General features: G+C 41.5%; 1 protein-coding gene across 1 annotated transcript in view; it reads right to left on the reverse strand.

Annotated features, from left to right (window-relative positions):
* The window catches only part of LOC126198947 (Bloom syndrome protein homolog), a 217,495-nt gene that overhangs the window by 63,428 nt on the left and 139,128 nt on the right, over window positions 1-14,939 (reverse strand). The window contains exon 16 of the mRNA XM_049935592.1: window positions 11,184-11,448. Coding sequence (XP_049791549.1) covers window positions 11,184-11,448 — 265 coding nt within the window. The remainder of the gene's footprint in view (window positions 1-11,183; window positions 11,449-14,939) is intronic.

Raw genomic sequence — 14,939 nt, forward strand, 5'->3', positions numbered from 1 at the left:
CACATTCAGAGTCTGGTCCAGTCCCGGAAAGTATCCTGTTTGGTACAGATTTATTGATGACATCTTCATGATCTGGACTCACAGTGAAGAAGAACTCCAGAATTTCCTCTCCAACCTCAACTCCTTTGGTTCCATCAGATTCACCTGGTCCTACTCCAAATCCCATGCCACTTTCCTTGACATTGACCTCCACCTGTCCAATGGCCAGCTTCACACGTCCGTCCACATCAAACCCACCAACAAGCAACAGTACCTCCATTATGACAGCTGCCACCCATTCCACATCAAACGGTCCCTTCCCTACAGCCTAGGTCTTCGTGGCAAACGAATCTGCTCCAGATATATATATATATAAAGATGATGTGACTTACCAAATGAAAGTGCTGGCAGGTCGACAGACACACAAACAAACACAAACATATATTCTGCTGTCGATCATGAACTTATTAGCTGATTTTTTATTTCTTCAGCACAGTAGCACCATTAGATGAAGTCCTCTTCATATCATGAAAGCAATAAGCAAAACTTCCCATAGTTGCAATTCACATTCATTTGAAAATATCTGAGAGAAGGAAGTGAGGAAATTTATGGTTTAATTCTGCATTACCTCTGAGGTTAATAGAGATGAATCTCTGCAATATATTGCTGTCTGTTATAAGTTCAAAGGTTGTGTGTTAAGGGCTACATCTTTAATGATGTCAACCAGCTGAAGGGAGGCAAATGTAGAACAGGGTGTAAACGTGGACAAGGAAAAAAATTCCTGGATTTTTCCCGGATTTCCCGGTTAAAAATACACTTTTTCCGTGTAATAAAGTGACAGTATGTTTCCCCTTGGAACTGTAAAACTTATGAGTCCTTTGAATGGTTATGTTTTTATACACGGACATAGAATTTCCAGGCACTTTAGAAAATGAAACTCAGGGAAGATGACCCCTTTTGCAAAGATTTTTGATGTGCAGCATCATGTACACTGTATATTTTCGTACTACAAAAGCATAAATTTGAATTCCACCAAACACCGCATGTTACTTTCCGAACCATTGTAATCGAGATTGCGATGCGCTTTTGTAAAGCCAGTCATAGCTCATGTCAGGTGATCCTGCCAGCCAATGACAGCGGTTATTCAGATCAGTCAGCTAATAGCAACATCACTGTTAAATAGTGCGGACGCACTAACAGGAAAAGTTAATGTTTTAAAGTAATACACATAGTGTTGCTACAAGAAAAGCAAAGCTTTCACATATAATATTGGTCTCTAAGATTAATAAGCTGCAAGAAAGCTAAGCTTTCACATATAATGTTGATCTTTTTTGCGCCTGTTACACTTTAATATAAATCACACAAATGTGCCAGTAAAATTTTTAGCCGAGTCCAGTGACTTGTCCTCAAAGTTTTCCACAAATAAATTAGCTACCGCAGAGAAGAGAGAGCTTCCCGTAGCACTACATCAATTTGCTCCTAATAACGAGATGTATGTCTGATCTTCTGGGCTCGAAATGGCTCGTCATCAAACGCTCTGTGATTTAAGAATTTCACCGTACATTCTCGCACAAAGTTAAACTTGTGTAAAAGGAAATTTACTTTGAAAGTAATGCTTTTCAAACCACCATTCGCAATATTTTCCCGCGACCCGTTAGAAACAGGTTCATTTCAGTAGTTGTAAGACTGTGTCAGATAACAGGCGCCACCACGCTTTGGCAGCTACTATGACGCAGGAAGCTCATATGTTTGTACGTGTAAAACATTAAAAAATCTTACATTATATCATAAAATAAAAAAGACATAATAGGATACTCCAACAGCATTGGAATTTCGTGAAGCATACTAAAATGGCACTTTTAAAGTGCATACTTAAAGAGCACATTCGTATATCCAGATTCCCAATTATGTAGGCCTCGACCTGATATTAAGCTTTTCAGTGTGGGTTTTGGGATGTAAATTTTCTTGGAGTACTAGTACTGTATTAACTCAATTTTGATTCTTTACTATGGCATAATGCCATACCTGCTAGAAGATGAAAACGTGCACTTGAAATGCAGTGAGCAGTTAAAATTAGCCAATAGTGTGAAACTAAACACTTCGTTTCAAACACACTGACTGCCTCAGCTTAAAAGGTTGATAAAAACCAAATTTCTTTAGCAAAACAACGAAAATATCTTCATTCTTCTACAAGGCAATTAATGCGTGACTGTCAGAAAAGTGGAAATAAAATAAAATCTGAAACTAATAATGTATATTAGTCTTTTGTTATTATGTGACTTTATTTTAATTAACTTGATAGCTCCCAGCCACAGAAATCCATTTTGTTTTGATTTGATGTGAGAGCAGTGAACGAAGAGGAAACAGCAAAATCACTAAATGTAAACACAGGTCACGTGGAGACTACACACTTCCCCACTATAACTCGGACTGCTTTGCGCATCAGACCCAGATCTACAATATTTCCGAACCGGAGCAATACTAACAGTGGCGCTCCCCGCCCCCCTTCCTCGAGGCTTTGAGATACAATGTCAAAAATTTAAAAAATCGCGTTTTTAAAAATATGTTCCTTTTGTAGTGCTCTTCTTTCTGAAGAGTCTGATACATAAAACATATATGTTCGAGGAAATGTAAGACATGTTATTTGGTCTTAAGTGTGCCAGAGTGCAGTGCCACCCCTCTTCACACAGCATTCTTCAATCGCACATCACTGTATTTTGCTCCGTGGAATTGAAACGTGTGTATTTTGTACTGGATGCCATCAAACTATAATCAGGACAGTGGAGATTAAAATGTCCTGTGGTGCCTCTCCTTCTCCCAGTCGCCCGGTTTGACATCCTGCCCCTCTTTTTTTTTTTTAAAAAAAAAAACCTCTCGCATTTGATACTGGATGTGATTATTTGTAATCGGGAGAACAAGAACTCTTCAGAAAATTTGCACTCCTTAGCTCCTAGCATTGTATTCTCTCTATCTTGATACAGCTTTACATGGCGTGCTTTCCTTTCTGGGAACGAATCTATTACCTCATCAAAGTTCGTCAAACGTTTTGCTACATGGAAAATCGAAATATCATTGTCTAATACTGCGTAAACTGCTAAATCAAACAGTACCCAAGACTGGTGTGTTTTCTCAATCTGATTACATCTATTTTGTCACTGTCTGCTAGATAAAACAAAATAGGCCTTTCTAACATTGCAGAAATTGTAACACACACCAAACAAACGACACTGTTTTGGCACAAATGGTCATTTTTATATCACGACAATATAATTCACGAAGAGCGACATAAAATGCCTATTAGGCCTACTAAAAGCAAAAAGCTTTATGTTAGAAAATAGTTTCACATTTCATTCATTCATACACTTCAGTTTCTCGAGCAAGAGATCGAAAGGTAGTAGTACGAAATTTTATACATATATTTGGAATTGTCATATTCTTCTCTAATCTGTGTGACGTCCCTGTTTCTTCTTCCTCGTTCTAACAAACAATCTTGTCATGACTAATTCTGGAACTATTCCTGCCTTTGTCAAAACTTATTCACCGATTAACTTCACTAACCCTGCCAGAGTCACTGGTTTAGTTATCCCGGTTAGGAGTTGTTATGCTCGTACAAACCATTTTCCGCGCTACTTCCAGAATAGAACTAAAGTAGCTGCTAGACGGGGCTGTACAACTGGCCCTTACTAGTGAAGCGATCTGACCAAAAATTTTCTGACAAAATTTCATTTTCTTGGATACACCGAGCAGATAATACGTAATCTTTCTTATCTGTTATTCCTGTTAGTTGTTTATTTCCACTCTCGTAGTCTGACTATCGATTTCCTTAGTAATTATAACAATGCTGATCATTCGCAAACCTAATCAACAACATAATCAGACAGTGATTGGCATTCACTCGTTTGGCTTTACTCCGCTCAGCTTGTATAGCTCGGTCCCCTTTTGCCTGCAGGAAAGTTTATTTCTAGATGCAACGAGGATTCTCCTGACAGACATCATGTACACTATGCATGCATTCAAAAATCAACTTATGATTCATTCAAAAATCAACTTACAGAGTGTGCTCAAAAACCAATATGGATGTGTTTCTAAATCATATGCGTAATCCATTGACCAACGTGCACTGGATGCTAGGCGCTTTGTGAAACAAGGTTTCTTCTCCTCAAGAATATGAATTTGCGCCCCCCCTCCCCCCACCGCCATTGTCGCCTGGGTCAGATACCTTGGTTTGCCCCCCCCCCCCCCCCTCACCTCCCTCATAGAACCGGGCCTGCTGCGCATGCGTAAATCTGGCAGCTTGGGCGCGGCAGTAAAATTTTTCCCATTTGTATGTAGCTGCTTGTTACGACTGCTTACACAGCAAACAGCCACATTTCTGTAGCCAGAAGGGGGAGAAGGTACAACTCATACGTCACTCAACTCCGCATGTGCATGAGCCCGCTCGTAACTGCAAAACAAATCTAATGTAAACAGTCATGACGTCACGGTCATCGGAGGCAATTTGTTGTTATGAAGCATTGTATGGTCTCCTTAAAGCCTTTGACATATTTTGCTGTTCGCAAACGCTTGTATGAGCACTGTGTTTTTTTGTTGTATACGGCACATTTCCTTTGCATTTTATGTTTTATTTTCATATTTTTTTCTCGTTCACGTTTCATTGTTGCAGTATCTTTCTGCAGTAGCGGGACGCAGTAATATCCTTTGTTAGAATATCGATTCTTACCAGTCAAAATTACAAAAATTTAACTGCAAACTAAAACAATGAAAAATTCCCGGAATTCTAAAAAATTCCAGGGTTTTTCTCGGATCTCCTGGGTCGTATATACCCTGTAGAAACATTTGCACTCTCTCTTTCTTCACCATGACTCATTTCTACTGTTTAACTAGCTCTTTCAACTCGCCAGATGAGGTGGCATAGTGGTTGACACTGGACTCCCTCTGATGCCACCAGTTCAAATCTCCTTCCAACCATTCTGATTCAAGTTCTCCAAGCTTCCCTAAAGTGTTTCAAGCAAATGCCACGAAGGTTTATTTGAAAACAATATAGGTAATGTCCTTCTTCAATTCAAGCTTGTGCTCTGTCTCTCACTGCCTGGTGGTTAATGGAATGTTAAAACCTAATCTTCCTTCCTTATATTTTAACTCCAATTAAATAATAATAATATTAACCAAAGAAGAAATAGACGTAAGGAACAATTTCAGAATAAAAGCAGAGAAATGGGTGGTTAAACCAGAGACAAAAGCCCAAAGAACTGGAACAAAATGGAGTGAAGAAAGAAGAGCTAAATTCTTGCAAACAATGAAAAACTGGTGGGAAAATAAAAAGAACAAGAAGAATGGAAAACGAACCATCTTTACTTAGCATCTTCCACTCTGGGAGCTTTGAGACTAATAATAATAATAATAATAAAATGATAATAATAATAAACAAGAAAACCAGCAAAGTAACACAAATGAGTTAATGAATTTAAAGAACATCCCCAAATACCCTCTACACTAACAATAAATCTATAAAACCATCGCACCTGTCTGTTTGCCTTTAAACACACTAATTTCCACAACTAAATTACACAACAAAAACTCCACGTTGGAACACCAAAATATATGGAAAAGAAAGACTGCTACTCATTATAAAGGTGATACAATGAGCTGCACACAGGCACAATATTGTGCCAGTTTGCAACTCAATGTATCATTTTTATGGTGAGTAGCAGTCTATCTTTTCGTTATACTGTTAATTTCCAACAGTAATAGATGAATTTTCAAGAGGTCTTTGCCAGTAACTTGCACATAGTTCAGGACACCTTGTAGGCTTTAATTCATCAAAATTGGATCACAGGAAAAAAGACACACCTACATATTATAAAAATGTATTTGTCTATGTATGTATGTACATGTGTTCCACATCCTCTCCGAAATGACTGGGCCAATTTCAGGTAAACCTAGTACTCATCTCCCTCAGTCTGGAAAGCATCACTGTGAGGGTAAGAACCACCTACCTATCACAGGGGTGGGGAAGGGGTCATTACATGCAAATACCCAGATATTATTCGCCCAGTATTTGAGAACAAGAGCACTAGTGACTTAACAATATGCTTCATACATAATTTACAACCTTTACGAAACTTTTTCTCGCTGACACTCGCCACATAATGATGAAAGGAAAAACGTTTTGCACTTGCTACATTTTCACTGTTCATTTTCAGATCAGGCGTGACATTTTAATTTATTATTTCTTTACTACTGATTGTATTTGCTACATATTTTCCAGAAAGTTTTCATATATACCACTGAATGTACTCACAAAATTATATCTATGTACGACACATAGATCAGGATATTTGACATTATAAATACTGTGATGCATGAAAACTACTGCATCACGCATGACATATAAATTTACTATTCTAACCCATTGAACCGATTTTGATGGAATTGGGAAAAAGAGGTAACTTGAACCCCAAGGAAAAACATAGGCTATTTTGGAAAGTGTGTAGTACAAGATGCTTATTGATTTGAAGAATATTATATGAATTAGGGAAAAATATTTACTCTTTGAAAAAGCTATTTACTCTTTGATTTTTTATCTTCATCATATTTGTGAAAATGCTTTTCTTGGTTGATATGTGCTGTGTGATATGATTCAAAGTAATGAATACAATGCTTATACAGTCTTCAATGTGCTTATTCCGTACTTCCACACTATTTGTTGCATAATGTACTCTGTTAAATAGTACATTCAACAACAGAATCAAACATACACAAAAACAAAGAGAAAACATAAGTCAGTGATTGTGCCAAAGATAATCATTAAAATACTTATCATTTCCGCAGAGCATTACACTGCACTTCACCATTTTCCCATTAGCGTCAACGATATTTTCTGTTGAATCGGATGTGTCATCTGGACTGTGCGACAACAGGTTCTGAACAGGCTGCTGACTGCACATTAGAGGTTGCCTCTGACATCTGTTGTGGCTGATCTGTATCAGGCGACGGAGCAGCTGCAGCGTTTGCCGAGTCCGTGGTGTGTGAAGATGAGTCCATACCAATGTATGGTGTGCAGAAAGCATGTTTGAGCCTGTCGACAGTGCTGATGGTTGGCGTATCCATCACATCAATCTTGAATGTCTTGCCTGTCCTACTGATGACACAGCAAGGTCCATCATATGGTGGCTGCAGTGGCTTGCATACTGCATTATGCCATACGAAGACTTGATGGTACTCTCATAGTTCATCAAAAACAAATGGGCAATGTGTCTGCCGATCCCATGGAGCAACACGGTGTAGTTGCTGAATCTGTATACACATCTTTTGTACAAAATCTGATGGGTCAATGAAGTCATCTGACACATTGGCAAAGAACTCGATAGGCAGTCATGTCGGATGGCCATAACCAAGTTCTGCAGTCATGGCTTTCAGATCTTCTTTGAGCGATGCACAGAGACCCAGGAGGATGATGGGCAACGTCGATGTCCACTGCTGTGACTCATGACATCAAAGTGACACTTTCAGTCGGTGGTGCATGCATTCAATTAAACCATTCGCTGCTGGGTGGTAAGCTGTAGCTCTAATCGACTTCATACCCAGTAGCACAGTGAGTGCTTTGAAAAGATACAACACAAATTGTCTTCCCTGGTCTGTTGTAATTTGTAGAGGCACACTGAAATAGGTGATCCATCCCTGGAAGAATGCAGTCGCGACAGTTTCAGGTAATGTTGGGAACACCTTGGGCTAGGGTGTAAAACGATTGATGGCTGTAAGGCAGTAGGTGTATTATTCTAGTGGTGGGAGAGGTCCTACAAGTTCTAGGTGGACATTTTCAAATCTATGATTCAGAGGAAAGAACGTACCATGAGGTGACCTAATTTGCTGGCTAACTTTATTTCATTGACAGGCCACACATTGTCACACATATTGCGGGTAATCTTTGTCCATGTGTGGCCAGATGGAAGCTTGCTTCACCATGTTGGTAGCTGCTCTTACCCCAGAGTGTGACATTTTATGTACAGAGGTGACTGCCTGTTGACAAAAGCAATATTCACAAATTGTCATGGTTTGTTAGTCACAACATTACAATACACCACCACAGTTGATGGAGGCAGCATAATAAGGAAGAGTTGTAGGCCCGATGGTTGCGCTAACAAATCTCGTAACACACTATCTGATTGGCGTGCTGCCACGAGAGCATCAAAATCAACTGCATCAGTGAATGCTTCAATCGAGAGCGCGCGTCAGCTGGATGTTCAGTTCTCCAGCAACATGAATAATATTGGTAATGAAGTGTCCAACATAGTCATGATGTCACAGCTGATGAGGTGTCGCTTTCTCAGGATGCTGGCAGAAAGCATATATTAGTTGCTTGTGATATGGGATGAGAGGGAACTGCTGTCCATTCAGCATGTGACGAAATTTCTTGATAACAGCATAGGCAGCTTACAATTTGTGATCATAGTTGGGCCAAGTCTGTTGAGATTGTGATAACTTTTTACTGAAAAAGATTAAGGGTTGCCAGTGCTCGTCGATTTGCTGTTGCAGTACAGCACCAATTGTTGACCATCATCAAGACGAGAGGTGCTTGGAGAAGTGGATACACTAACAGTGTAGCTTCTGTGACAGCACTCTTCAGCTTCGTAAATGCCAACTGGGCCTCACTATTCCACTGGAGTTTGTTCTTTGGCTTTGATGAACCATGCAATAATTGATTCAGCAGTGTAACTAGGCAGGGCAAACAAACTGGCAGTAAAAATTGGCTACACAAAAAAATTGCTGTAATTCTTTAACTGTCGTAGGATGTGGGAAACTAAGTATAGCTTCTACTTTCTCTCATGGTGGCTGTATCCCTTGCGCCTTGATAGTATAACCTAGGAACTGTATTTCAGCTGCTCTGAAGATGCACTCTGATGGGTTGATGAGCACACCATGTGCATGTAGATGAGTGAAGATCTGTGTTAAGTGTGCCAGGTGTTCTGCCTCTGAGTTTGACATGACCAGGAGGTCGTCAACATACATATAACAAAAGTTTAAGTCACATGTGACTTAATCAATGAACAGTTGAAATGTTTGGGCAGCATTACAAAGTCCAAAAGGCATTCGGATAGATTCAAATAGTCCGAACGGTGTGAAGATGGCGATCTTAGCAATGTCATCTGGTGCCACAGGTATGTGAGCACGAACTAAGTCCAACATAGAAAAGATGTGCTTACTGTGGACATTGAACGTAAGATCTTTGCTATGCAGTACTGGATATCAATCTGGAATGGTTCTGGCATTGAGCTGTCTATAACTGCCACGTGGATGCCATCTATTATTCTTTTTTGGGACTTTGTGTGGTGGAGATGACCAACTACTGCTCAGTGGGCAGCAGATTCCTTGTGCAAGCACTGACAAGAGTTCTTGCTTAACTATATTCAGTTTCTGAGGTGCCAAGTGGCACAAGCATAAAGTAGTGGTCCATATATGGTCAAAATATAGTGCACCATTGAGCGCTGCACAGATGCCAGTGTGGGAGTCTGGTATGTGATCTCCAGAAACTGCCTAACAAGCTCTATGAATGAGAATCACCAGTAATCATTCGTATTGCTGTGTCTTCCACACAAAGCACTCTATCTTGGCTTGCTAGGTTGGTAGCATTGTCAAGAAAGTGTTGGTGAAGGAGGTCAGACAGGAGCCTATAAAACCCGAGCCCAAGCATGGGGTGGGTCATGTCCGATACAATGATCTGCCATTAAAATTTGCGCTTCAGGCTTCAGTACAGCACTAATGTGACACACCCATACATTGCGATTGTAGAACCATTGGTAGCTAAAAGACAGCAGACATCACAGTTCCGGTGTGGCAGACAGGTAAATGGATAGATTGACATGTCAGCACCTGTGTCTACCAAAAACTGTTAACTTTGTGCCATGGTCTGTTACAAACAGTCAATGGCTGCTGTCCGGAGAGCTGGTGACCATCATCACTGACTTCTTGCCCAGTTTCCCTGTTCGCACGGTAGGCTACACTTCTGTGCCTCGGAACCATATCGTTAATGGTACCAGCAAATTCTTGCTGACAAAGGTGAGTGACTACTTTCCTGGTGAGCGGTGGCAATGAGATCAGCAACTGATAGTCTGGATCTATAATGCAGCAACTTGTGCAGTGAGCTTGGCAACCTGTGCTAGTAGTATGGCGATGGTGTTATCTGCCTGATGCTGTGGGCAAACTGTTGCAATGCATGCGGATGGATACATTTCTGCTATGCAACCCACAGTTTGTGCAAGTGCTTCTACATCACCTGCACTGTCAATATCTTCTGCGCAGGTGTGATAACCAAATATTCTACAGAATGCTGTCACTCACTGTGTTGCTCGCTAATGTACATAGTTGACATAGTAGCTGTGATGGGGTGCAATCGCCTTGCTCTTCAGTGCGGAGTAGCTTCCCCAGTCTCTTCACCTCTGACTGTGAAAGCTGGATAATTAAAGCGTTCTTGATGGTTAAGTAATGATCAGTGCTTGATGGTGGCACCAGAATGTCTTGCATTTGTGTGGCCATATCTTCATTGAGAGCAGCAACTAAGTAACTGTATTTCATCTTGTCTGTAGTTAGATGCTCTAGCACAAACTGATTTCTGAATTGCACAAATCACACCATGGAGTTCTGTTGCCAAAACGGTGGCAGCTTTACTATCACACAATTAATTAATGAACCAGTAGACATGTCTACAGTTGGTGGCAGGTCTGACATTATGTAGCTATGATGAACTGGGATGCAGAAGATGTGTGACGCAATTGGCGCGGATATTCATACTTAGTGCGATGCAACACAATATGAAGCATTAGTGACCATGGAATTTCATGTCAGTGACTGTCAGAGTTCACGGTGGGGTCACCATTTATTGTGGGGCTACATAATCAGCTTTATTGCAACATAAAAACTAAAGCTTAACTCATACAACTCTGTTAAATAGAGCATTCAACAACAGAATAAAATGTATACAAAAACAAAGACAAGACATAAATCATTGATTGCGCCAAAGATAATAATTAAAACAGTTGTCTCTGGGGCTCAAACCTGAGACCTTTACTTTCGTGTGCAATGCTGTTACTGACAGATACTATTACAGACTGAGCTATCTACAGACGAGATTACTGCAGAGCGAAAGCTTCACATTTTGGGAACCTCTTCCTGGTTAAAATGATCATGTACATGGAAATACTACTGACCTTTGTTTTACTACTGATCCAGTCAGTCTGTGATTTTGCTCGTTGCTTGTCTGTTAGGCCTGCGTGGTATGGAGCTGCTTTAATACCTGCGCTCACCAAATCTCGTGAGACTGTATCACATTCATTCCGTGACAGACAATAAATAATTCCTGAGTCCCGAGGATGCTTACTTCTTATAAATGAAACAATATCTTTGGTAATGCCTTTCCCTTTCTTCGGCAAGACACTATACTTCAGGTTTGGCCTGTTAAAGCTTGAAAGAAACCTGCAAGAAAAATATTCCAAATTTTGTCAGTGTGTGATATTTTAAGACATCAATGAGACTATGTATACAGGGTGAACCAGAACTCCAGCGACAAACTTTTACTAGTTTTTCACAGATATCTTCTGAGTATTTTAGTATAAGGGGCCCACAGTCTCCAGTGGCTCTTTACAGAGTAATAATGTAGTTATGATTTATTCAGTTTGTTATCACAATCACCTTTGTTTCTGTGAAAATACCTTCACAACACTGAAGCTTCTGTAACATTCAATAACCAAAACATACTACACACAACACAGAGTAATTCACCAACTCACACACAAAAAAGGTACACTTTTATCAGTCTGTTCTGTCAGTGTACAGTACTGCACATAACAAATGCAAAACCGTTCCCTTATAGGTATTGTTCAACTTAATATCATGATCACAACACAGTGTACAGCAACACACTCCCAAATGTCTTACATGCTCAAGAATTCCATGAGTTTGGCATACTACAGCTGTGGCTGTGGTACTTCTAGCAACCAGGTCTATGTGAATATAGACTAGATTCTTGTAAACTAGGCTCCTCACATGCCCCCAGAAGAAGTCCACTGGGGTCACATATCATCTTCTATTTTTAGTAAAATACAGATACAAAGCTAACTGGGTCAAGAAGCCAAATGAAAGGCTACAGCTCTGTAATGAGGGACCGGAGACTGTGCACCTCTTATTCCAATATACTCAGAAAGTGTCTGTAACAACTATGAAAGTTTGTCAGTGAAGTTCTGCTTACATGTATATTCAAACTTAGGGATGTAATATATAATTGTTTTTTTTTTTTTTCTCTATAATTAGTTGTGGAATTCAGATACATGAGTAACTCTGAAACTTTTAAACTTGGTTACCAACAGATTGTAAAATCCTAATCTATCTTTCTACCTTGAAAACAACTGGATATGGTAATACAAGAAAGATAACAACAACAGCACCCATTTTGTCATTGTTACCGCACAATAGTAATCAGCATGTTTAAATAACTGTTAAGTGTGTTGTGAAGTAACAACTTTAGTTAAAAAGTATAACTAGAAAAGCAGCATTTTTCTGAATTTACTGTGTTTGGTACTAATATCTTCTAACACATTAAGTTATGCAACTAAAAATTTGTCAACACTCCTTGACTCACTGTATCCTTGATGGTCATGTGTTTCTACGGAGACATATTTATTTCCCTTTTGTGTACATTTCAGCTTACTCTACCTTGAATGTCTCACACATGCTGTACTACTACTACTACTACTACTACTACTGCTGCTACTGGTGGTAGTAGTAGTGGTGGTGGTGGTGGTGGTGGTGGCAAGTTACCTCATAAGTGTTCCACTTAGGTTCAGAATATTAAATGATGGCAACTCAGGGCCATACCAGTTAACCCAAGAAACACTGGCAGTCTTGCATCTGGATCTTACCAATGGCACTCAAAAACAGAAGTGATGAGAGCGAAGAAAGTGATTATGTAAATATTGTTCACTTTCTTTATTGCATATATCATCAAAATCATTTCTGAAAACCACAGTAACAAAGACAGCCACATTTAAACAAGGGCCATGAGGAACACCAGTGTTATGTTTAAAATGTGCTTATAGAATCTCATTTAATTGTTCTGTTCTGTTCCAGCAAATTAAGAAAAGCATATCCCTTTGTCGTTCAACTCTTATTTTGCGAAACACAGCACAAATTTTAAGTTCTGGTAACTGGAAACTTTGCACATATGGCAGTAGCTCTGTTTACATGCAGTTGCGACTGGGCCTAATTTTTGTAAACATGTTTTTCTTCTTTTCTTCGGTAATCTATCTTATTGTCACTAAAGTAAGTTTGTTTACATAAGATTGAGACTAGACCTAATTGTTATAACCTTTAATCACAAATAATTTGCGTGGATATGCACAAGTAGAAACACTAGCGGGTTACATCTACTAACTCCGTATCTGTCATTCGACTGCCGTGCCGTGACATGCGGCCGGCGCCGTTCATAGCCAGGTGGCACTCCCGCGCTCGGCCGAGCTGCGGAGCGCCTCTATCGCCGTGTTCGCGTACTGATGTAGCGGCACTGTTAAATGTCGTGGCACTGTCACAACACTTTTCCCCCCCTTGAAAAAAAAACACTCACTTCCTTGGAGACACGGACAGTGCGGAGACATCCATGGCCTCTTGGGAGGCCCCGAGAAGATCCCGCGGAGAAACACGAGAGTATGGTCGAAAATGTCCAGGACGGAAGCTTGCGCGTGGAACGTGCCTCCTGGACGAGATGATGGGTGAAAACTCCGGAGCAGCATCCATAGGTGTCGTGGACCTGGGGGTGTGCTCCAGCGAGATGGGTCCCCGAGAAGGCGGCGTCGCGACTGGGGCCGGTTCCGGCGTACACGGAAGCGGTAGCGACGTCGGCGGCAGCAACACGCCCGGACGATCGGCAGCAGCAATAGGACTGGCTTCTCGGGCTGGTGGAGACGAAAGAAGGGGCGGTGGCACCAGCGTGGCCACCACTCGTGGGCGCATCTGGTCATAATGGCGAACAACACTGCCATCGTCCGTACGTATTTCACAAAGCCGGCGGCCGCGAAGAGCCTGGACCACCCCTGGAATCCATTTAGGGCGAGATCCATACCCCCGTGCCCACACGTCGGCGCCCACCGGGTATTTTCCCGCACTAGGGGACACAGTACAAGGCCTGACAGGGTGAAGCAGGTGCAGTAGAGTGCGCGGTTGGCGGCCATGCAAGAGTTCAGCAGGGCTGCGATCACCCAGAGGCGTGAAGCGATAAGAACTCAGAAATTGCAACAGAGCGTCATCTGTGGAAAAATCACTAAGGAATTTTTTCATTTGGCTTTTGAAAGTGCGAACAAGGCGCTCGACCTCCCCATTCGATTGCGGATGGAAGGGCGGTGCTTTAACATGATGAATCCCTTGTCCAGTACAAAAATCACGGAAGGCCTGCGAAGAGAACTGAGGGCCATTGTCCGTGACAATCGTGGATGGAAGACCTTCTAGCGCAAAGATTTTGGACAAAGCCAGCGTCGTTGCTGCAGTGATGGGCGACGGACATCGAACGACAAACGGAAACTTCAAGAAGGCGTCAATCAACAGTAGCCAATAAGTGCCGAGGAAGGGGCCGGCAAAGTCAGCGTGCACCCGTTCCCACGGCTGCGCCGGATCAGGCCACGGAGAGGGCATAGTATGAGGTGCAGCCAGTTGTTGAACACACTGATCATACGCAGCGACCATGTGGGCAATGTCCGAATCAATACCGGGCCAATAAACGTGCCTGCGGGCCAGGGACTTAGTCCGAGAAATCCCCCAATGGCCTTCTTGCAATAGTTTGAGAACAGCTTTGCGAAGAGAGGCTGGCACCACGACCCGTGGAGATGCGCCATCCGTGGCCAGAAGAACAACACCCTCACGAACAGACAGACGAAGGCGCAAGGCATGGTAGTTGCGAAGGGGATCCGATGCCCGGCCCT

Source organism: Schistocerca nitens, chromosome 8 (genome assembly GCF_023898315.1).
Source record: "Schistocerca nitens isolate TAMUIC-IGC-003100 chromosome 8, iqSchNite1.1, whole genome shotgun sequence".
NCBI lineage: Eukaryota > Metazoa > Arthropoda > Insecta > Orthoptera > Acrididae > Schistocerca > Schistocerca nitens.